Here is a 24,880-nt window from a genome sequence, read left to right as displayed (position 1 = left end):
CGCGCTGCGCGCGCATTTAATGCACCGCAGGGAGCCGTTGGCGCCGCAGGGAGCCGTTGCTCCGCTGGCACACCGGACAGTCCGGTGCACACCGGACAGTCCGGTGAATTATAGCGGAGCGGCTGCCGCGCGAACCCGAGGCTGGCGAGTTCAGGAGGCCGAGCTTCCTTGGAGCACCGGACATGTCCGGTGCACACCGGACAGTCCGGTGAATTATAGCGCACCGGCTTCCGAGAAATCCCGAGGGTGAAGAGTTTGAGTCTGAGTCCCCTGGTGCACCGGACAGGTACTGTGCACTGTCCGGTGGCACACCGGACAGTCCGGTGCGCCAGACCAGGGGTGCCCTCGGTTGCCCCTTTGCTCCTTTATTGAATCCAACACTTGGTCTTTTTATTGGCTGAGTGTGAACCTTTTACACCTGTATAATCTATACACTTGGGCAAACTAGTTAGTCTAAAGATTTGTGTTGGGCAATTCAACCACCAAAATTATTTAGGAACTAGGTGTAAGCCTAATTCCCTTTCACTAACTAGTTTGCCCAAGTGTATAGATTATACAGGTGTAAAAGGTTCACACTCAGCCAATAAAAAGACCAAGTTTTGGATTCAACAAAGGAGCAAAGTGGCAACCGAAGGCTCTCTGGTCTGGGAGCACCGGACTGTCCGGTGTACACCGGACAGTGTCCGGTGCACCAGAGGACTCCAGCTCAAACTCGCCACCTTAGGGAATTTCCAGAGGCACTCGCGCTATAATTCACCGGACTGTCCGGTGTACACCGGACAGTGTCCGGTGCGCCAAGGAGGAGCGGCCTCAGGAACTCGCCAACTTCGGGAAACTCCAACGGCTAGTCCGCTATAATTCACCGGACTGTCCGGTGTGCACCGGACTGTCCGGTGTGCACCGGACTGTCCGGTGCGACTCCAGAGCAACGGCTAGTCGGCGCCAACGGCTACCTGCGGCGCATTAAATGCGCGCGCAGCGCGCGCAGAAGTCAGGCGCGCCCATACTGGCACACCGGACAGCAAACAGTACCTGTCCGGTGTGCACCGGACACCCAGGCGGGCCCACAAGTCAGAAGCTCCAACGGTCAGAATCCAACGGCAGTGATGACGTGGCAGGGGGCACCGGACTGTCCGGTGCGCCATCGAGCAGACAGCCTCCCAACGGCCACTTTTGGTGGTTGGGGCTATAAGTACCCCAACCACCCCACCATTCATTGCATCCAAGTTTTCCTACTTCCCAACTACTACAAGAGCTCTAGCATTCAATTCTAGACACACCAAAGAGATCAAATCCTCTCCATATTCCACACAACGCCTTAGTGACTAGAGAGAGAGATTTGCTTATGTTCTTTCGAGCTCTTGCGCTTGGATTGCTTCCTTCTTTCTTGATTCTTTCTTGTGATCAAACCTTCACTTGTAATTGAGGCAAGAGGCACCAATTGTGTGGTGGCCCTTGCGGGAAGTTTGATTCCCAAGTGATTTGAGAAGAGAAGCTCACTCGGTCCAAGGGACCGATTGAGAGAGGGAAGGGTTGAAAGAGACCCGGCCTTTGTGGCCTCCTCAACGGGGAGTAGGTTTGCAAGAACCGAACCTCGGTAAAACAAATCCGCGTGTCACACTCTTCATTTGCTTGCGATTTGTTTCCTCTCTCGCGAACTCGTTTATATTTCTAACGCTAACCCGGCTTGTAGTTGTGATTATTTTTGAGAATTTCAGTTTCGCCCTATTCACCCCCCCTCTAGGCGACTATCAATTGGTATCAGAGCCCGGTGCTTCATTAGAGCCTAACCGCTCGAAGTGATGTCGGGAGATCACGCCAAGAAGGAGATGGAGACCGGCGAAAAGCCCACTACAAGCCACGGGAGCACTTCATCGGAAGAGTCCCGCACCAAGAGGAAGGAGAAGAAGAAGATCTCCTCCAACAAAGGGAAGGAGAAGAAATCTTCTTCTCACCACAAAGAGAAGAAGGAAAAATCTTCTTCCCACAAGCCGCGTCGGAGTGGGGACAAGCAAAAGAGGATGAGGAAGGTGGTCTACTACGAGACCGACACTTCATCAACATCAACCTCCGACTCCGATGCACCCTCCGTAACTTCTAAACGCCAAGAGCGTAAGAAGTTTAGTAAGATCCCCCTACACTACCCTCGCATTTCTAAACATGCACCTTTACTTTCCGTCCCATTAGGCAAACCACCAACTTTTGATGGTGAAGATTATGCTAGGTGGAGTGATTTAATGCGATTTCATCTAACCTCACTCCACAAAAGTATATGGGATGTTGTTCAGTTTGGTGCACAGGTACCATCCGTAGGGGACAAGGATTATGATGAGGATGAGGTGGCCCAAATCGAGCACTTCAACTCTCAAGCGACAACGATACTCCTCGCCTCTTTAAGTAGAGAGGAGTATAACAAAGTGCAAGGGTTGAAGAGCGCCAAGGAGGTTTGGGATGTGCTCAAAACCGCGCACGAAGGAGATGAGCTCACCAAGATCACCAAGCGGGAAACGATCGAGGGGGAGCTCGGTCGGTTCCGGCTTCGCAAAGGGGAAGAGCCACAACACATGTACAACCGGCTCAAGACCTTGGTGAACCAAGTGCGCAACCTCGGGAGTATAAAGTGGGACGACCACGAGGTGGTTAAGGTTATTCTAAGATCACTTATTTTCCTTAACCCTACTCAAGTTCAATTAATTCGTGGTAATCCTAGATATACTAAAATGACCCCCGAGGAAGTTATCGGGAATTTTGTAAGTTTTGAGTGCATGATCGAAGGCTCGAGGAAGATCAACGAGCTTGATGATCCATCCACATCCGAAGCTCAACCCGTCGCATTCAAGGCGACGGAAGAAAAGATGGAGGCGTCTACCCCAAGTCGACAACCAATAGACGCCTCCAAGCTTGACAATGAGGAAATGGCGCTCGTCATCAAGAGCTTCCGCCAAATCCTCAAGCAAAGGAGAGGGAAAGACTACAAGTCCCGCTCCAAGAAAGTTTGCTACAAGTGTGGTAAGCCCGGTCACTTTATTGCAAAATGTCCATTATCAAGTGACAGTGACAGGGGCGACGACAAGAAGGGGAGAAGAAAGGAGAAGAGGTACTACAAGAAGAAGGGCGGCGATGCCCATGTTTGTCGGGAGTGGGATTCCGACGAAAGCTCAAGCGACTCCTCCGACGACGAGGACGCCGCCAACATCGCCGTCACCAAAGGGCTTCTCTTCCCCAACGTCGGCCACAAGTGCCTCATGGCAAAGGACGGCAAACGGAAGAAGGTTAAATATAACTCCTCCACTAAATATGAATCTTCTAGTGATGATAATGCTAGTGATGAGGAGGATAACTTGCGTTCCCTTTTTGCCAACCTTAACATAGCACAAAAGGAAAAATTAAATGAATTGATTAGTGCTATTCATGAAAAAGATGACCTTTTGGATTCCCAAGAGGATTGTCTAATTAAAGAAAACAAGAAACATGTTAAGGTTAAAAATGCTTATGCTCTAGAAATAGAAAAATGTCAAAAACTATCTAGTGAGCTAAGCACTTGCCATGAGATGATTGACAACCTTAGACATGAAAATGCTAGTTTAAATGCTAAGGTTGATTCACATGTTTGTAATGTTTCAATTCCCAATCCTAGAGATAATAATGATGATTTGCTTGCTAGGATTGAAGAATTAAACATTTCTCTTGCTAGCCTTAGAGTAAAAAATGAAAATTTAATTGCTAAGGCTAAAGAACTAGATGTTTGCAATGCTACCATTTCCAATCTTAGAGATAAAAATGATATTCTTCATGCTAAGATTGTTGAACTTAATTCTTGCAAACCCTCTATATCTATTTGTACTAGATGTAGAGATGTTGATATTAATGCTATTCATGATCATATGGCTTTAATTAAACAACAAAATGATCATATAGCAAAACTAGATGCTAAAATTGCCGAGCATAACTTAGAAAATGAAAAATTTAAATTTGCTCGTAGCATGCTTTATAATGGGAGACGCCCGGGCATCAAGGATGGTATTGGCTTCCAAAGGGGAGACAATATCAAACCTAGTGCTCCTCCTAAAAGATTGTCTAATTTTGTTAAGGGCAAGGCTCCCATGTCTCAGGATAACGAGGGTTACATTTTATACCCTGCCGGTTATCCCGAGAGCAAAATTAGGAGAATTCATTCTAGGAAGTCTCACTCTGGCCCTAATCATGCTTTCATGTATAAGGGTGAGACATCTAGTTCTAGGCAACCAATCCGTGCTAAGTTGCCTAAAAAAACTCCTAGTGCATCAAATGATCATAACATTTCATTTAAAACTTTTGATGCATCTTATGTGTTGACTAACAAATCCGGCAAAGTAGTTGCCAAATATGCTGGGGGCAAGCACAAGGGCTCCAAGACTTGTGTTTGGGTACCCAAAGTTCTTGTGTCTAATGCCAAAGGACCCAAAACCATTTGGGTACCTAAAGTCAAGAACTAAATTTGTGTTGTAGGTTTATGCATCCGGGGGCTCAAGTTGGATACTCGACAGCGGGTGCACAAACCACATGACTGGGGAGATAAAGATGTTCTCCTCATATGAGAAAAACCAAGATCCCCAAAGAGCGATCACATTCGGGGATGGAAATCAAGGTTTGGTCAAAGGTTTGGGTAAAATTGCTATATCTCCTGACCATTCCATTTCCAATGTTTTTCTTGTTGATTCTTTAGATTACAACTTGCTTTCTGTATCTCAATTATGTCAAATGGGCTACAACTGTCTATTCACTGATGTAGGTGTCACTGTCTTTAGAAGAAGTGATGATTCAATAGCATTTAAGGGAGTGTTAGAGGGTCAGCTATACTTGGTAGATTTTGATAGAGCTGAACTCGACACTTGCTTAATTGCTAAGACTAACATGGGCTGGCTCTGGCATCGCCGACTAGCACATGTTGGGATGAAGAATCTTCACAAGCTTCTAAAGGGAGAACACATTTTAGGATTAACAAATGTTCATTTTGAGAAAGACAGGATCTGTAGCGCATGCCAGGCAGGAAAGCAAGTTGGAGCTCATCATCCACACAAGAACATAATGACGACCGACAGGCCACTGGAGCTCCTACACATGGATCTATTCGGCCCGATCGCTTACATAAGCATCGGCGGGAGTAAGTACTGTCTAGTTATTGTGGATGATTATTCTCGCTTCACTTGGGTATTCTTTTTGCAGGAAAAATCTCAAACCCAAGAGACCTTAAAGGGATTCTTGAGACGGGCTCAAAATGAGTTCAACTTAAGGATCAAGAAAATAAGAAGCGACAACGGGACGGAGTTCAAGAACTCTCAAATTGAAGGCTTCCTTGAGGAGGAGGGCATCAAGCATGAGTTCTCTTCTCCCTACACGCCACAACAAAATGGTGTAGTGGAGAGGAAGAATAGAACTCTATTGGACATGGCAAGGACCATGCTTGATGAGTACAAAACTTCGGATTGGTTTTGGGCCGAGGCGGTCAACACCGCCTGCTACGCCATCAACCGGCTGTATCTACACCGAATCCTCAAGAAGACATCATACGAACTCCTAACCGATAAAAAGCCCAACATTTCATATTTTAGAGTCTTTGGTAGCAAATGCTTTATTCTTGTTAAAAGAGGTAGAAAATCTAAATTTGCTCCTAAAACTGTAGAAGGCTTTTTACTTGGTTATGACTCAAACACAAGGGCATATAGGATCTTTAACAAGTCCACTGGACTAGTTGAAGTCTCATGTGATGTTGTGTTTGATGAAACTAACGGCTCTCAAGTAGAGCAAGTTGATCTTGATGAGATAGGTGAAGAAGAGGCTCCGTGCATAGCGCTAAGGAACATGTCCATTGGGGATGTGTGTCCTAAGGAACCCGAAGAGCCTCCAAATGCACAAGATCAACCATCCTCCTCCATGCAAGCATCTCCACCAACTCAAAATGAGGATGAAGCTCAAGTTGATGAAGAAGAAGATCAATCAAATGAGCCACCTCAAGATGATGGCAATGATCAAGGGGGAGATGCAAATAAGGAAGATAAGGAGGATGAAGAGCAAAGACCGCCACACCCAAGAGTCCACCAAGCAATACAACGAGATCACCCCGTCGACACCATCCTCGGCGACATTCATAAGGGGGTAACTAGTCGATCTCGTGTTGCCCATTTTTGTGAACATTACTCGTTTGTTTCCTCTATTGAGCCACACAGGGTAGAGGAAGCACTCCAAGATTCGGATTGGGTGGTAGCGATGCAAGAGGAGCTCAACAACTTCACTAGGAATGAGGTATGGCATTTAGTTCCACGTCCTAACCAAAATGTTGTAGGAACCAAATGGGTCTTCCGCAACAAGCAAGATGAGCATGGTGTGGTGACAAGGAACAAAGCTCGACTTGTGGCCAAGGGATACTCCCAAGTCGAAGGTTTGGATTTCGGTGAAACCTATGCACCCGTAGCTAGGCTTGAGTCAATTCGCATATTATTGGCCTATGCTACTTACCATGGCTTTAAGCTTTATCAAATGGACGTGAAATGTGCCTTCCTCAATGGACCAATCAAGGAAGAGGTCTATGTTGAGCAACCTCCCGGCTTTGAAGACAGTGAGTATCCTAACCATGTCTATAAGCTCTCTAAGGCGCTTTATGGGCTCAAGCAAGCCCCAAGAGCATGGTATGAATGCCTTAGAGATTTCCTTATTGTTAATGGCTTCAAAGTTGGAAAGGCCGATCCTACACTCTTTACTAAAACTCTTGAAAATGACTTGTTTGTATGCCAAATTTATGTTGATGATATTATATTTGGGTCTACTAACGAGTCTACATGTGAAGAGTTTAGTAGGATCATGACACAGAAATTCGAGATGTCTATGATGGGGGAGTTGAAGTATTTCTTAGGATTCCAAGTAAAGCAACTCCAAGAGGGCACCTTCATCAGCCAAACAAAGTACACTCAAGACATTCTAACCAAGTTTGGGATGAAGGATGCCAAACCCATCAAGACACCCATGGGAACTAATGGGCATCTCGACCTCGACACGGGAGGTAAGTCCGTAGATCAAAAGGTATACCGGTCGATGATAGGTTCTTTACTCTATTTATGTGCATCTCGACCGGATATTATGCTTTCCGTATGCATGTGTGCAAGATTCCAAGCCGACCCTAAGGAAGCTCACCTTACGGCCGTAAAACGAATCTTGAGATATTTGGCTTATACTCCTAAGTTTGGACTTTGGTACCCTCGGGGATCCACATTTGATTTGATTGGTTATTCGGATGCCGATTGGGCGGGGTGTAAGATTAATAGGAAGAGCACATCGGGGACTTGCCAGTTCTTGGGAAGATCCTTGGTGTCTTGGGCTTCAAAGAAGCAAAATTCGGTCGCTCTTTCCACCGCCGAAGCCGAGTACATTGCCGCAGGTCATTGTTGCGCGCAACTACTTTGGATGAGGCAAACCCTGCGGGACTACGGTTACAAATTAACCAAAGTCCCTTTGCTATGTGATAATGAGAGTGCAATCAAAATGGCCGACAATCCCGTCGAGCATAGCCGCACTAAGCACATAGCCATTCGGTATCATTTTCTTAGGGATCACCAACAAAAGGGAGATATCGAAATTTCATACATTAACACTAAAGATCAATTAGCCGATATCTTTACCAAGCCGCTTGATGAACAATCTTTTAACAAACTTAGGCATGAGCTAAATATTCTTGACTCTAGAAACTTCTTTTGCTAGATTGCACACATAGCTCATTTATATACCTTTGATCATATCTCTTTCATATGCTATGACTAATGTGTTTTCAAGTCTATTTCAAACCAAGTCATAGGTGTATTGAAAGGAAATTGGAGTCTTCGGCGAAGACAAAAAGGCTTCCACTCCGTAACTCATCCATCGCCGTCGCTCCAAGCTACTCTCCGTTCTAGGGGAAGAAAACATGAGCACCAAGCAAAGGGACTTCGTCTTTGGTATAATCTTAACTCATTTATTTATAAGGGGAAGATAGCACTTTGAGGGCTCTAATGATTCCGTTTTTGGCGATTCATGCCAAAGGGGGAGAAAGTATGAGCCCAAAGCAAAAGGACCGCACCACCACCTATTTCAAAAACTTCGTGTTTTCAAGAATATTATCAATTAATATCCTATTGTGTTCAAAAGGGGGAGAAAGTAGTATTTTAAAATGATATATCAAAACCCTCTTGAACACTAAGAGGAGGATCTCATTTAGGGGGAGTTTTGTTTAGTCAAAGGAAAAGCATTTGAAACAGGGGGAGAAAATTTCAAATCTTGAAAATGCTTTGCAAAAATTTACCTTTAACTATTTGCAAAAGAACTTTGAAAATGATTTACAAAAGAGTTTGCAAAAACAAAACATGTGGTGCAAACGTGGTCCAAAATGTTATATAAGAAAGAAACAATCCATGCATATCTTGTAAGTATCCATATTGGCTCAAATTCTAAGCAACCTTTACACTTACATTATGCAAACTAGTTCAATTATGCACTTCCATATTTGCTTTGGTTTGTGTTGGCATCAATCACCAAAAATGGGGAGATTGAAAGGGAATTAGGCTTACACCTAGTCCCTAATTAATTTTGGTGGTTGAATTGCCCAACACAAACAATTGGACTAACTAGTTTGCCCAAGTGTATAGATTATACAGGTGTAAAAGGTTCACACTCAGCCAATAAAAAGACCAAGTTTTGGATTCAACAAAGGAGCAAAGTGGCAACCGAAGGCTCTCTGGTCTGGGAGCACCGGACTGTCCGGTGTACACCGGACAGTGTCCGGTGCACCAGAGGACTCCAGCTCAAACTCGCCACCTTCGGGAATTTCCAGAGGCACTCGCGCTATAATTCACCGGACTGTCCGGTGTACACCGGACAGTGTCCGGTGCGCCAAGGAGGAGCGGCCTCAGGAACTCGCCAACTTCGGGAAACTCCAACGGCTAGTCCGCTATAATTCACCGGACTGTCCGGTGTGCACCGGACTGTCCGGTGCGACTCCAGAGCAACGACTAGTCGGCGCCAACGGCTACCTGCGGCGCATTAAATGCGCGCGCAGCGCGCGCAGAAGTCAGGCGCGCCCATACTGGCACACCGGACAGCAAACAGTACCTGTCCGGTGTGCACCGGACACCCAGGCGGGCCCACAAGTCAGAAGCTCCAACGGTCAGAATCCAACGGCAGTGATGACGTGGCAGGGGGCACCGGACTGTCCGGTAAGCACCGGACTGTCCGGTGCGCCATCGAGCAGACAGCCTCCCAACGACCACTTTTGGTGGTTGGGGCTATAAGTACCCCAACCACCCCACCATTCATTGCATCCAAGTTTTCCTACTTCCCAACTACTACAAGAGCTCTAGCATTCAATTCTAGACACACCAAAGAGATCAAATCCTCTCCATATTCCACACAACGCCTTAGTGACTAGAGAGAGAGATTTGCTTGTGTTCTTTCGAGCTCTTGCGCTTGGATTGCTTCCTTCTTTCTTAATTCTTTCTTGTGATCAAACCTTCACTTGTAATTGAGGCAAGAGGCACCAATTGTGTGGTGGCCCTTGCGGGAAGTTTGATTCCCAAGTGATTTGAGAAGAGAAGCTCACTCGGTCCAAGGGACCGATTGAGAGAGGGAAGGGTTGAAAGAGACCCGGCCTTTGTGGCCTCCTCAACGGGGAGTAGGTTTGCAAGAACCGAACCTCGGTAAAACAAATCCGCGTGTCACACTCTTCATTTGCTTGCGATTTGTTTCCTCTCTCGCGAACTCGTTTATATTTCTAACGCTAACCCGGCTTGTAGTTGTGATTATTTTTGAGAATTTCAGTTTCGCCCTATTCACCCCCCCTCTAGGCGACTATCAGTACAAAGGTTCAAAAATGCATATAAGAGAATAATTGAACCACTACATGATAAGTCTCAATGGCAAATAGTGGATCTGCCCTATGCGGTTGCTGCACCACTTGACAAGAGAGGTAAAGGAAGGTATAAGAAACTAAGAATTAAGAGTTGTTTGGAAGGTGGGAATAGCAAAGGGGAAAAGTAGCTACAGAGAAAGGCAAGGAAGCTGACAAGAATGCAGTACTAGAAGCTGACATGGAGGGTTCAAACCAATCTCAGAAGGGGAAAAGGAAGATGATTAGAGGCAAAAGAAATTGCAAAAGATGTGGAGAATTAGGTCATAGTGAAACTAGCTACAAGTGCCCATTGAACGGAACAAAGAAAAGGTAAGTGATGAAATGTCTAATTTAAACATGTGCACTGTTATATTTGTATCTAACTGTGCTGTCCAACTTGTAGGAAGAGAAAGCCTCGCATGAATGGAACAAAGTATGGGGATAATGCCAAAATCCCCAAAACTCGACTTCAACAAAGTGTCTAAGGTCAAGGTGCTGTCCAAGGTGAAGCTAATGTCGAACTTGAAACTGTTCAAGATCATGTCCAAAGTGAAGCTGATGTCCAACTGGAAGTTTCTCTTCCGGTTACACCAACAAGGGAGTCTATTTTACAAGACAGCCCAATCAGAGTCACTAGGAGGTAATTACAATTATGTTGTATCAAGTCGCAGCTAGTTGTGTCATTAAATTATAATGTTCTTCATTTTTCAGCAAGCTTGCTATGTTGCTGGGAGATGTCCAGTCACCTGTCAAGAATACAACTCCTAAGAAGATGCTAGTGAAGAAGCTCACACCAAGGAAGCTGAAGAGAGTCTAATAAGTAGTTGTTTTATGTGTTATCCAATATTTTAGTTCTCCTAATAAGCTGTTGCTGGGAGATGGACCATTCAAGGATTTTTAGTCGTTCTCTTTGTTGTGCTAGTTACTTTGGACTGCTGCTATTTAAAACAAAAATTCAGAAGTTGTTAGTGTGCATATCTTCTGTTATTGAGCTGTGGTCAGGATGTTTGAGCTGTGGTCATCAGCTTGGAACCTGACGCTAGGAGACAAAGAAAAAAAATCAGAGAGAACAATTGTACCTGAATGCGTCTGTACATATACGGAGAGAAAAATTCAGAGAGAAAAATTCAGAAGCATGCATCTGTACATATACAGCGGCAACATCTGTACATACCTGAACCTGACGCTAGGAGAACAATTAGGCGGGCGTTGTGCGCCGTCCAGAGAGCGAGGCAGAGAGGAGGAGACAGAAAAGAAAACGAGCGAGAGACAAAAAAAGAAAACGAAGTTGAGCCGTCAGGATGTCCAGAGAGCAGAGGAGAGTAGCTGTTTTAGTTTAGGGGTAAAACAGTCCAATCAGTTAATATTTTGTTAAATAACCCCCTAAATAGTATTTTATCTGTAAACCAGTATTTGAGAATGACGTAATAACGAAACATGTTTTTATAATGGGATTCGAGCGAGTCCGTAGTTTAATAATGACAGAATTCCAATTTTCTCCTACCTACCACTGCCGGACTGCGGAATCCGGAGGTATATCCGCAAAACCCAAGGAGAACCCCCACCCGCTTGGCTCGCCATGGACCTGCAGCTCGCGCCACCACCCCACGCTAACCTCCGCCTCCTCCCCCGCCGCCCCAAGGCCGCCTCCGCCTCCGCCTCCACCTCCGCTGTCACCGCCGCGCCCTCCACCTCCTGCTCCTCTTCCGCGGAGCCCCTCAAGCCCCGCCCACGCCTCCCGCGCCAGAGCCCCGCGCCCAGGCCCAGGCCCAACCCCGCTCGCCTCCCCGCCCTCTGCGCTGCCATCGAGCGGCACGCGGCGGCTGGCCGCCACGCTGAGGCCCTCGACCTGTTCCGCCTCGCCCGCGCGGCGGCTCCCTTCACGCCCCTCCCGGCCCGCACCTACCACGCCCTGCTCCGCGCCGCTGCCGCGCTGCGGGAGCCCGGCGCGGCCGCGGCGGTGGCCTGGCACGTCGAGAGCTCCGGCTTCGAGCTCGACCTGTACACGCACAACCACGTCCTGAGGATGTACCTCGAGTGCGGGATGCTCGCCGAGGCGCGCCAGGCGTTCGACGGGATGCCCGACCGGAACGGCGTCACGTGGGGGATCATGATGGGCGGCCTCGTCGACCGGGGCCGCCCCCGGGCCGCACTGGCGCTGTTCCGGGAGATGTGGGCGGAGGCCGGTGGGGACGCTCCGCCGAGGTCCCTCGTGGTGGCTGTCCGTGCGGCTGCGTCCTCGGGGTCGGCGCGAGCCGGGCGGCAGCTGCACTGCTGTGTTGTCAAGGCGGGGGCGTGTGGTGACGTCGCTGACCGGTACCTGACGTGCGCGCTGCTCGACATGTACAGCAAGTGTGGCCGGATTGACGAGGCGAGGCGGGTGTTTGACGGGCTGCCACGTCCTCATCGGACGACTGTCGTGGCATGGAACTCCATGTTGGCGGCGTATGTTCTCCATGGCCACAGCGAGGAGGCGCTGGAGCTGTACCAAAAGATGTGCAGCACTCATGTCGCCATGGACCAGTTCACGTTCTCGACCATGCTAGGGGTGTTCTCTAGGCTGGGGCTGCTGGAGCACGCGAAGCAGGCGCACGCTGGCTTGATCCAGAGAGGATTGCCACTGGACATTGTTGGGAACACGGCGCTTGTGGACCTGTACTGCAAATGGGGAAGAATGGAGGACGCGAGAAATGTCTTCGAGAGGATGCCTAGGAGGAACTTGATCTCATGGAACGCTCTGATAGCTGGATACGGCTACCATGGCATGGGAGATAAGGCGATCGAGATGTTCGAGAGGCTGATAGCTGAGGGTGCTGTGCCAAACCATGTAACTTTTCTGGCAGTGCTGAATGCATGTAGGTTTTCAGGTCTTGTTGACGAAGGGAAGAGGATTTTCCAGTTGATGACTGAAAATCTGAGGATAAAACCACGGGCCATGCATTATGCATGTGTTATTGAGCTTTTTGGTAGAGAAGGTCTACTTGATGAATCCTATTCAATGATAAGAAGAGCACCGTTCACTCCAACTGCAAACATGTGGGGAGCCTTGCTTACTGCTAGCAGGATCCACAAGAGCATGCATCTTGCAAAATTTTCTGCCGAGCAGCTATTGGCAATGGAACCTGAGAAAATAAACAGCTATGTTGTGCTCCTCAACTTGTATGTTAGCTCTGGTAGACAGGACAGCGCCTGCAAGGTAGTTGAAACACTGAAGAGGAAAGGTTTATATATTGGTAATGCCTGTAGCTGGATCACAGTCAAGAAAACGGATCACAGGTTTTTCTTTAAAGATACTTTGCATCCACAAAGTGCTGAAATATACAGGAGGCTGGACACATTAATGAAGGAGGTACGAGAAGCTGGCTTTGTTGCTGAGGAGAATGAATTGCTCCCTGATATTCATCCTGACGAGCAAAAGATATCAAGAGCTTACCACAGTGAGAGACTGGCAATTGCTTTTGGCCTTATCAGCACAGCCCCACAGACTCCCTTGAGGATCAGTCAAAGCCATCGTTTGTGCAGTGACTGCCACAATTTAATTAAGTTTGTGTCAAGAGTTACCAAGAGGGAAATCATTGTTAGGGATGGTAGCAGGTTCCACCACTTTAAACTCGGGGTCTGCTCTTGTGGTGACTACTGGTAATTGGGTATGTCGAACTATCTAATGGTTTTATTTTCTGACACTAAAACTGAGAAAGGATTATGAGATTAACCAACAGTAGTGCTGTTTTTCACTTTATGGATTACCAGATGTGAAACAGTATGTTTCATCCAAAATGTGACCTAGTTTATTTCTGATCAAATATGCTTTGTTTAGCACATAGAAAAAAAGGTGCATGTGCTGCAGAAGCTAATGCATATTTTGCTGGCAGCTAATGACTCCAATGTTTCAAGCCAATTATCTGGAAATTACTTTGATTAATGAGGATAAAGCAGATTGGTCGACCATGATGCTCCAATGTTTCAGTGCTACATGCAGGCTTGGTAAGTTTGGAGTTATTTTTTTTAAGATGTCGAAAGAGTAATTTAGAAGTTTCACTCACATGGATGTGTCCATTACCCCTTCCTTTTCCTTTTAATTAAAGGGGCAGAACGAATGTTGGAGGCTCTCACATGAGTAGGGTCTAGAGAAGGGATAAACCGAGGCAAATCTTTCCCTGCCAAATGCAGAGAGACTGCTTCGAATCCGTGACCTGGCCATTTAGCGAGACAGCTCTCCCCACACAACTAAGCTTGCCCTTCTCCTTTTCCTGTTAACTGTCGGCAAAAAGTTTTAGTGTCTTTATTTTGATAAGCAACATCTTGCGTGCCTTTATCTCGGTAGAAAAGATGGCTTCTGTGATGTGTTCAGTAGAAATGTTTTTTTATATGACAATCAGATAGATTGCTTTTCCCTGCGCTTCCACTCTCTTTACAAACCTTGTGTAAAAGCAGATCTTTAAAAGTAGGCTGAATATGTGTCATGTCATGTGGCTTTCACATTGGAGATACCAATCCTTAATTGTGTCCTATAAGGAAGGAATAAAGCTCTGATGTAAACGAAGGATCAAAGGGAAGTATAAAACTTTGAGCATCTTGGGACAGCTAGTTTCTTCTTGCTTCATGACTGCATCCTGGTTGGAGAACAAATACCCTGCTGTACTTTTGCCTCTATTTATTCACCAATTGGTCATCGAACAGGTCGCAGCTCACAACACCATTTGTAAGCAGGTGATCTTCCATTCAGCAACCTTCTCAGCTGGTACAAGTCCGAGAGCACGCTACAATGGCGAGGATGGGAGTTGCTATTCTGGTCTGCGTAGTGGTTTTAGCCCTGGACGTCACAGCTGGCATACTAGGAATTGAGGCGCAGGCTGCTCAGAACAAGGTAATGTTTCAAGGTATTGGTATTTTTTTTTACTAACCGAAAATCACAGAGGGGTTTTGAAAACGAAATGTTTCGTAGTCTATGGTTTTGCTTCATCATGCATGGCTGGTAATGGTATTTTAGCTCAATGGTCTCTGAGATTATCTAATTGACGACTGATGTTGTTGGTGTTTGTATTTGGTACTGCTTCCACAGACTAAGAAGGTGACGATCCTCTTCATCCAGTGCGAGAAACCAGTGTACAGAGCGTACCAGCTTGGCCTCGCAGCTGCAGTGCTCCTGGTAGTTGCCCACGCGGTAGCCAACTTCCTCGGCGGCTGTGCCTGCATCTGCTCCCAGCTGGAGTTCATCAAGGCGTCCATCAACAGGAAGCTGGCAGCCACCACCATAATTCTCTCATGGTAACTTGGTCACTTGTATATATAGAATTCCCTTGGAGAGGACCAGTGCTAATGATTGCGCTTGCGCTTGCGCTGCGACTTGGGGTAGGATCGCCCTGATTGCCGGATTCTCGCTGCTGCTCGCCGGCGCCATGTCCAACTCCAAGTCCAAGACGTCGTGCGGGTTCACTCACGGACACACCTTGGCCCTCGGAGGGATCATGTGCTTCGTCCACGGCGGGATCACCGTCGCCTACTATGTCACCGCCACTGCCGCAGCGCACGAGGTTCCTTAGTCGAGCATTTTGCCCGAGAGATCACCGCTGTTCTTTCCTTGGTCCAGCTGCTCCTTGCTTTTCTCCTTGTGATTTGACATCTACAAGCATCCGAAGATATATGCCTTTTTTCCGTTCAAAAAAAAAGAATACATGCCTGTTGTTTGATTTGTTGCTATTGCTGAGGAAAAAACATGTCAAAGTTAGCGTCAGTGTGCCACAGTAATTTAATTTACGTTGTTGAGAAAGACAATAACGCCGCTCCATCTTGTCTCCTGGTGAGGGAGGCTACCTCAAGCAGACCGTATATACGGACAGTGTATAAAAGACCACACTGTTTTGCACTGTAGTAGAGTATAATGTTTGCATAGTGAAATTTAAAATACTGAGTGAGTGAGATAGGAAATGGGATATGGAGGCTCTTGAGGAAGGCAACGTCAAAGGAGATGGTAACAATCAGCTTCTACATAATTAAGTAGTCACAACGCATTCTATACAACACACTTACAATTGACTTCACACCAATTACCCACCCTTAATGCTCAAAACTGCGTCTACCGTCTATCCAATAACCCATCATCATCGTGAAATTTCTATATCAACAAAAACAAAATAACTGCTCAGACCAACAGACGTGAGCCAAGGACTCGAAAAGTTCAGTTAGCTTCTGGCAGATCCGGAATGCTGCCAACTGATGAGTCCCCTCTCTGAAGGCCAGAGACGGACGACCGAGGCATGTCTCTAGACAGTTCAAGATGAAGATGTCCTGTAGTACCGAGCTGGATTTTGAGGAAGCAATGTTCATGCACGGATGCTTTGCATTACTTTAGCTGAGGAGACCAAACACTCCCTAAGAGAAGAAATGGAGAGCATACATTCTTGTAGGTTTGGATAACCTTTTTTATATGATGTTAAAGAAAAGCCCCATGGGAAAGAAACATACAATTGAAACATTGGAACGGCTCAACGGTGGATGTACGAAAAACATGAGTACACATTTGGGATGAATTTCGTATGGTCAAATAGAGACGACGCAAGGAAAAAAGTGAGGGCAAGCCAAATTCTGCTTTGTGTCTCAAGGTTTGATATATTAACATTATAACACTTTTTTATATGAAGTTTTTGTTTGGTTTTGGGGAAAGATCGAATTTTCACCATTGGCTCTTGCAATAGCAAAAAAAATGAAGAAAAATTGTGATATACACTATACGTAATAAAAGTAATGTATCTTCAAAAGCCAAAGTATCATATCTTATAGTTGGAAATGGACGTGGTAACTAGTAAGAGGTGAATAAACATGTCACCCGGGGGGGAAAAGGAAACTACGAGCTTTCGAGATTAGCATTTCCCGATTCTACATGCCAACAAACCAACCTGTGACACCTGCATAGCATCTAGCCCAGGAAGAAGGCGCCAGGTAAATTTCAAGAACCACCACCACAAACGCACAAGAACAAATTAGGTTTACTGGGTTATTATTGTTGCGAACGAAATATTTACTTAAGGCTAAACGCCATAGCAGGTTAATTCTCAGAAACTTGAGCCTAAAAAAGAGTCTAGAAATGTGTCTGGGGATCAGCTGACTGCTGCCCCAAGTTGGCACATACTACGAACAAAAGAAGCCGCCATTCCACGGATATAGCTGGGAATGACCGCGCAATGTAGCCACCGCAACACCCTGCAGCGAAAACTATATCTGTTAAAAGAAAACACTGCTGCCATACAATGAAATGGAACAGGAAACATCGTTTTCATGATCGTAGAGCCACCCACCGTCACCTCTTTCTTCAGTTTAAGGATCAGCTCGACGGTCAGCACTGCAATATGTACATGGTGTCCAGTGGCCACAAAGCTTGTTACCTACCTACAAAGGCACTAGATGAGGCAACTAGCATGCAAAACAATTGTAAGGGAAGGAGGGAAGCTCACCTTCTATACAGCGCTTTGATATCCTTGCGGATTGCTTTAGTATCCAACAGTTCGTCACCAGAGTCATCAATATCAATTTGACCAAGTTTGAAGTCTTCCGTAGTACAGTGCTCGCTCCATTCGAACCACAGCTTCGGTATGACTTCTTTCTTGAATGCTGTCTCATGGACCTTTACCTCGTCAGAATCGGCAGCTACAAGCCTGTACACAAACACCTTCTTCTGCTGTCCGGGCCTGAATGCACGCCCAATCGCTTGACGGGTGACAGATGGGTTCAGGTGTACGTCCAGAATGACAACTCTCGACGCACCAACGAGGGAGATACCCTCCCCACATGCCTTGATAGAACCAAACATAATTTTTGCGTCAGCAGAGTTGTTAAAATGGTCCGTTGCCAATTCTCTGTCTTCTTGGCTAGTATCACCAGAGATCATAAAGATCTCTTTCCCCACATGCCAGCCTTTCTTCTTCACCAGCAGCCTTTCAAAGAAAATCATGGGAGATATATATTGACTGAAAGCTAGCACTTTCTCTCCTGCAGAATTAGCAAGTGACAGGATATTCATGAAAAAATTGGCCTTCACGCCATCTCTCACAGTGATAGAATCTACCAGACTATCAACTAAATCATCTCTAAAGGTGTTAGCCCTATGCTCAGCATTAACCTCTGAAAGTTCTGAAAGACATGGATGAATGTACAGTGCACTCCCTACTGCATTTCTTTTGAACCGATCATGTGCTTCCAACTTATAAATAATGTCTTTCTGTTTGGGTGTGAGCTTCAAAAACACACTGAAGTCTACTAAGCCAGGTAGTTCATCTAAGATATCACCCTTATAATAGTGAAGAACATCCTTTGTTAGTTCTCTAAGACCTCTAATAACATGAGCTTTTCTCTTGAAGTTCTCATCATTCAATAAGGTTTCTTCAACTGCCTTAGTGAATGCGCCATCAGCAAGCCCTTTCGAACTTCTACCAACTATTTCAACTTGACTCATTATACGTCTGGCAGTAGGACGGGATGATTCCATCCTGAGAAACTTTGGGCGAACGAGATTCAAGATATTAAACACTTCTTCAACATGATTCTGGAAAAGTGTACCCGAAAGAACCACTTTGCGTGGTGTTTCCACTCTATTTAGTGATTCGAGTACATTAGTCTCCCGATTTCTAGGTGTATGTCCTTCGTCAAGTATCAGAAGGTTGGGAACCTTAAGCAGCCTGTCTCGACATGCAGCTGTGACATTGCTGCCCCCATCATCAGTGACGATTGTGGAGAACTGCTTGTATCCAAGAAATAGTATACTCATCTTGTCTTCCCAAGATTTGAGGATTTGCAACTGTTCTACTCTTTTTTCAGCCTTGACAGAGTAAAAATCGTACACTGGTATATCCTGCACTTGCCATCGTTTAATTTCTGTCTTCCATATACCTAGAATCCCTTTGGGCAGCACAACAAGAGGCCTTGCAGATGGATACCTTGCCATGAAGCTCTGAATGAAGCTTATAAGCATAAATGTTTTCCCTGTACCTGGGGCATGAGCTAGAATGCAACCTCCAGGCTTGTCTCCAATCAAATTCTTAACCAAAAAGTTGAAACCTTCCAACTGATGTGGTTTCATTATCCGAGCATGTCTAGGATGAATAGCAATATCTGCGACTATGAAATCTTCAGACAGTTTAACAGTACCACAATCTATCTCATCAGCATCTTTTGAATGTCCTCCATAGCCATTCGTTCTTCTCCTTGAAGCCTGAAAAAAAGTAGTCATGAAAATCATTCGCGTTCTCCAATTTTATTCTCTTCTATTCAGACTTTACACGCTTGAAGTCTGAACTTCATGATTATAGTATAAACTTGAACATTATGAAGTTGCCAAACAGTTGCTCCTGAGCCCATACTAGGATGTTGTATATATGACATAACTCATGTACAACTTGACAGTAAAGTCATATCATTGATGAAAGGACAGCCACTATATGTCTATATCACACACAGTAACAGCCATTACCCAAACAAGAGACAAAGGGTAAAATATCCCCAATTGCTAAATAATACACGAATAACCAGAACAAAGATATAATATTAAAACAAACACCATTATGTTAGCAAGTTATTCAGGGGAGAATTAAAAACCCAAGCCCTCCTGTAATCTCAGGCTTCCAGAAAAATGCCCTAATTTCAAGGTAAATCTGCAATCAAACATTTATTTAGAAAACATAGAAAAAATACAGATTTGTGAGAGTTAAATCCCAATATTTTTTTACTGTTTGATATTAGTTGCCATTGCCGACAAGATAATGGCTTTGACGTTCTCAATAGTATATATTTCACAAGCTTTCCATGTGCGTACAAAGAATAGGAATTATGTTAAGCTAACAAAATGTTCAAAAGTTAATACCGTAACGAGTTACGAGTATGCGGCAGGACTAATGTGAACGAGTATTGAACTAGTGCATATACCGTGAAATGAGCAGATAGGCTAACAGTACAGGTGTTCAAAACTTGAAATTATAAGGTGCATGAAGTAGAACTAAAGAATTAAAATTAACTGCCAGGCATTTTGCCCACAAAAGAACACCCCAACTCGGTGCCTGTTTTTAGAACTTCCACAAAGCAAAAACTGCATGCATGCATAAAAAACTCTATTGCAAAATGAACTAGATCCAGAAAAGCCTCATATATCTTGAACAAATTGCGAACCTTTTTCCACTGATAATCAATTATTGAATCAGCTCTTCTCACAATCATACCACACACACGGCATACATGACCCAAATCTTCATGAATCCGGATGTCATGATTGCAATCGATGTCCTCCATCTTTCCATTATCTTCCTTTTCAATTGCCGCCTCATCAACTTCGTCAAGCTGGACCAATAAATATAACCAAATCACAAATAGTACAAACTGGTTACCAACAATTGAGCTAAACAGTAAGGAATGCATTTTTAAACACTTACTAACGAATCTTAGTGCATTATTTAAACACTTGGCTCTTTTGTAATGAGATACCCCCTTTTCTTGGGACTTACCATTTCACAATACAACTCACAATTGTAATAAAGGTGTAGTCGTTGTTATGGTTGTGCATGAAAATTTCCACAATACCAACACTCCAACAGCCACAAAGTTCTTGGAATCTTTTGTTGACTTGCAATCTCACATGGTTGACTTGACCTTACATCAAAAATTTGAGTGTATTTCTTGCCAACAAGCAGGCAAAATTTAATACCATGAGCGACCAGGGAAAGGCATACCCCGGATATTAGCAATACGACTTCTGAGATCCTGTCAGCAGAAGAAAACCCGCAGTGGGCCCGGCTCATACCAGCCCCAAGCCCCAGGAGGGCATGCCCTGTTCCTACTAAATCCAGGGCCCTTAAAGCAAAGAGCAAAATCCCGAGGGCCTCCAAGCCTATGGGCCCTCCAGGCTGGCGGTCAAGCACCGACTCAGTCAGGTCCTAGGCCCCCTGTAGACTGGGGCACACAACCGAGGGCCACCCAAACATTCCCTAGGACGCCCCTGGGGTGAGACGGCCCAGGCGCCACAAGCGCCTCTGTTCGAGCGGTCGGGTGGCACAGGGTAGACAAGATAAGGCTTGCTGTCCATCGCATTAAATGCAATAGACAACATTGTGGTCAAAAGAGCACTATCGCCACGTCGAAGACCATAGTTGTACATGTTGTTACTGTGTGTGTGTGGTGTGTACCGCAGTCACTATAGCCACGACTAAACGTGCAAACATACCCGCAAGCGGCAAGCGTGCACTGTTTACCAACTATGTCGTACTCAACAACATGAACTCCGATACCTACCACTACGGTTGTACATATCAGCCACTGCAGCAAGACATTCTCGAGATTATGGCACGACCGAGGTGTGCACTGCCTACGGCTCCACGTCTACAAGATAGGAGTACCTGAACCTCTACTGGACAGAGCCCACCGCCAGCAAGCATGTAACTCTCTCCTCCCTTGTGGTATAAAAGGGAGGAGCATAACAATGTAAGGGACACAGACACACACACACATGCACAAATCAGAAGCAAACGAAGGTAGTCAGGGCCCAATCCCAAGCTGGTCTAGCTCATTTGAGTCGGCTTCAAACCATTTGAACTCTTCAGGAGTTCTAGATAGATTCGACCTCCAACAAACTGATTCGACCAGGATCCTATCAGTTGAAGAGAACTCTCTTGGTACTCAGATCCTACATGTTGGCTCTGAGTATGTAAGCTCGCCGCGCTTGCATACCTACATACACCACAAAGAGGACAGAGGGTACTGTGCTCAGGCAGTCCAAACCTCTATAAACTGTTTGTGTGCTTGTAGCCATGTCAGTGCCCTGATCCAGCAAGCCTCCAGTCTACACCCCTCACTCTCTTCCTAACTCTATGAATTCCTCTGGTACCCTTGGTACCTTGGTGCCGCAACAATGCAACATGCCGACAAATACATTAAAAAGAAAATGCTCCATAGAGATCAGTGTTCAGTCTTCAAAAAAAGATGATACAGCATATATTCACAAGCAGAACTAGCAGTCAACTAGGAAACAAATTAAGGATTGTCATGTGGTGCTGCAATATAAATAAAATTCTGTGGTTGACACTCATACCTTTGTGCTTTCAACAGCCAATGCAAAATCTTTCCAATAATCGTCAAGACCATCACTTTCATTTTTATGTTTCTCCTCTTCCTCTATAACCATGTCAGGTTCTGGTGATGTAGCAGTTTGTTGTGAAACCAATGACAAATTAGCTGCTGCTACAACTGTGGCACCTTTACTTTTTCTTTGTTTAGGGACAGTAGCAGTATCGTCACTGGCATGCAGACTGGGGTCTGATCTCCTTCGCTTTTTCTCTGTGGGAAGTGAAAGGAACACTTGTGTTTCTGCTCTCTTCTCGGCTATGCTAGCAGCCTAGAATGAGAAACACGAGTTAAGAGTTGGAATGCAAAGTCTTTCATCATGGTACACATATAGCAGAATAAGCACCACAACAAATATTTATAGAAGTAAATATTAGTTTAACAAACTGGAAATGGAAGGTCGTACCACAAGATCTTGCATTCGCTGCTCCTCAGGCCTTTTCTGCAGCACGACTCTCTCAAACTGAATAGATGGTTGCCAACTGGTTTGCAAAGGAAACTGATTCACTAAAGCAGAACATTGACCATACGGAACAATCTGTGTGTTCTTATCTCCATAAGTATGCACGGTTCCAAATGCTTGGCTCCCATTAAACGTCATCCTTTCTGCGATATTATTAATCAATCCAGATGTTCCGAGTTCTTTGTTAGTCTCAGATGCCAACTTACTGTTTCCTGAACCATTTCCGTCCTCATCGTCTGAATCAAGAACGATTATGGCAGCCTTCTCTTTTTGTTCAGTTGGCTCCACAGGACTGGCCAATTTGCTATCTTCGATTTTGCCAGCTGCCGCAGAATCTCCAGAGGCTCGTTCAAGACTAGCAAGGAAGTTGACCAACTGATCCTTGCGCTGGCGAATGTCGTCCCAGTCCTTGCTCAGACTGCCAAATACCAAACCGTGGCTCCTATTTGCAACAGGGAGTGCATGACCACTGGAATACATTGCAGCTATAGGTGTAAATACACTGCCATTGCGCTCAGGTTTCCTCTGCCTGCTGTAATATATGCCTACAGACACAGGTAGACAGGTAGCTGGTTACATATCAGTATCACAGGAGAGGAATTTCGTTCGAGAAAAAAAAGAGGAATTTGTTTTTGTTTTTGTTTTCCAATAGGTACACACATAGAAAACATATATTCGGGGGGAAGGTGTCTGCAAAATCAAACAAATTATTGTAGCATCGATGGCCTCGATCCCTGATGATGACTGCGTACATAGAAAACATATATTCGGGGGGAAAGTGTCTGCAAAATCAAACAAATTATTGTAGTACCCACAACGGCATGTTTGCAACAGCTTCTAGACGAAACAGAGACGAGAAACGGATTATCGGTCGCGCGCATCTGTCGGAGCCAGGGTCGTCTAGTATTGGGTGTTCCCGAGACCGGAGACCTCGAGCCAATCGTGATCTACGTTTCTGCATTTGTCAAAGCTCTACGATCTAGAAAAGAGAAGAAGAAAAATCGAAGAAACACTGGCAACGGCAACGATCAACGTCGTGCTAAACATGCCTTCCCGTCCTCCCGGTGACTGAGACATGGTGAGTCGAGTCGATGCCTCCTGCCTGCGTCTTGCGGCCACACCTTCCTTCCCGGCCTTCCGGTGACCCGGCGCCCCAGCGTCTGCGGCTCTGAACTCCCACTCTCCCAGTCCCAGTGATGGGGGCGACAGTGGAGCCAGTTCCGGCGACGCCGGGACGGGGGCGGGGCCTCAGAAGTCGCGCGGGCGCACCGGCAACCGGCAGTAGTCTCTACCCGCCATGTCTAGGGTTTAGTTCAGTGGATTGGAGGCTTGGGGATTTTAGGAGGAAATGACGACGAGACAGGTGAGAGTGAGGTGGGTGGGTGCTCGATTAGCACATTCGACCCGATTAGAGCACCTAATCGCCTTGGTCGTTGTTGGTCACTTGTTTTTAAATGTTATGAGTTAAGAATAAGACAACACAAATGTTAATGGTTAAAGATATTCGTCCTCCGAATCATTATCTCCCTTAGGATATAATAAACTTCAGACGAAGGTTACGAAGAATAAACCCTCGTAATCTCAATATATAATAATAAAAGGTAGGAATATAAGAGACATATAAAGAACATGATCATATCAAATCATTAGATTATTTATATTTTTATTATATGATCAAATACAAATATTAATAATATTAAATTATATTTATACCTTCGGCTTAACAGAAGGTAAGAATCCAAGAGTGACGTGCACGTGAATACAAAATAGCATGAACAGTACGGTGTTAGAGTTCATCTATTTATAGGCACAGGACACAGCCTGTGTAAAATTACATCCATGTCCTTGACATTTACAATTGACTAAGGAGTAATCTGTCGAGGGCTAGACAGCATTTTCCCCTTTAGGTCGGTTTCATTTTCCACCGCTAAGCCGAAGCTTCTCCATCCATAGCTTCGGAATTGATTCATCCTTCTTCCAGGCCGCGCCTTTCATATCGTGTGCACCTTCATCTCAAAGTCGAAGGTACCTGTGACAGTATATTATACTTGGAAAACATGTTAGTCGTGTTTTTGAGGACCTTCGGAAGACGAATGCCCCCAACAGTAGCCCCTCGCAGTATTAATTTGTTGCGTACTGCGACATAAACGAAGGCATTTAGCCGAAGGTCCGAAAAAACACTTTCCCTTCTCTAGAATAGCGAAAGTCAATGATAAATGGGGCCCGCCAGGTTGCAATGCACTAGGCATATAAATAGAAACCCACAGCGGTAGCATTTGATACGCTATTTCTGTTGCTTGCGTTATTTTCTCAAATTTTTAACTCTTGCTTATCAGATCTCGCCTGATTTTTGAGCTTCGTCTTAAAGACAAGCGCTTGTTCCATGTCTGAAGAGAAGATGTCTGAGGAGAAGAAGATATCCGAGAAGG

The 24,880-nt window shown here is 45.4% G+C and overlaps 3 protein-coding genes across 10 annotated transcripts; 2 read left to right on the top strand and 1 right to left on the bottom strand.

Annotated features, from left to right (window-relative positions):
• Window positions 1-11,370: 11,370 nt before the first annotated feature.
• LOC103653105 (uncharacterized) lies at window positions 11,371-14,467 on the top strand. Its single transcript, XM_008680067.3, has 3 exons — window positions 11,371-13,536; window positions 13,762-13,873; window positions 14,324-14,467. Exon 1 carries the CDS (start codon window positions 11,469-11,471, stop codon window positions 13,530-13,532), a length of 2,064 nt encoding a protein of 687 aa, XP_008678289.1. The 5' UTR covers window positions 11,371-11,468; the 3' UTR covers window positions 13,533-13,536; window positions 13,762-13,873; window positions 14,324-14,467.
• Window positions 14,468-14,541: 74 nt separating this feature from the next.
• LOC100274048 (uncharacterized) lies at window positions 14,542-15,581 on the top strand. The gene is made up of 3 exons (NM_001148428.1): window positions 14,542-14,756; window positions 14,952-15,157; window positions 15,246-15,581. The coding sequence occupies exons 1-3, from the start codon at window positions 14,655-14,657 to the stop codon at window positions 15,430-15,432; spliced, it is 495 nt and encodes a 164-aa protein (NP_001141900.1). The 5' UTR covers window positions 14,542-14,654; the 3' UTR covers window positions 15,433-15,581.
• Window positions 15,582-16,636: 1,055 nt separating this feature from the next.
• On the bottom strand, window positions 16,637-23,957 carry LOC100277391 (Protein CHROMATIN REMODELING 35). Of its 8 annotated transcripts, none has more exons than XM_008678789.2 (7): window positions 23,112-23,868; window positions 22,395-22,996; window positions 21,957-22,259; window positions 20,045-20,212; window positions 17,341-19,094; window positions 17,185-17,275; window positions 16,637-17,107 (listed from the first exon to the last, which is right to left on the bottom strand). In XM_008678789.2, exons 1-6 carry the CDS (start codon window positions 23,212-23,214, stop codon window positions 17,272-17,274), a joined length of 2,934 nt encoding a protein of 977 aa, XP_008677011.1. In that variant the 5' UTR covers window positions 23,215-23,868; the 3' UTR covers window positions 16,637-17,107; window positions 17,185-17,271. The 8 variants fall into 8 exon arrangements, with proteins under 8 accessions (XP_008677011.1, XP_008677009.1, XP_008677014.1 ...); XM_008678787.2 differs by having other exon boundaries at window positions 16,637-17,089; XM_008678792.3 differs by having other exon boundaries at window positions 16,639-17,089; window positions 23,501-23,957.
• Window positions 23,958-24,880: the final 923 nt, after the last annotated feature.

This window comes from Zea mays, chromosome 4 (genome assembly GCF_902167145.1).
Source record: "Zea mays cultivar B73 chromosome 4, Zm-B73-REFERENCE-NAM-5.0, whole genome shotgun sequence".
Classification (NCBI taxonomy): Eukaryota; Viridiplantae; Streptophyta; class Magnoliopsida; order Poales; family Poaceae; genus Zea; species Zea mays.
Note: the sequence above shows the minus strand (reverse complement) of the source record. Positions and strands in the feature narration are given on the sequence as shown.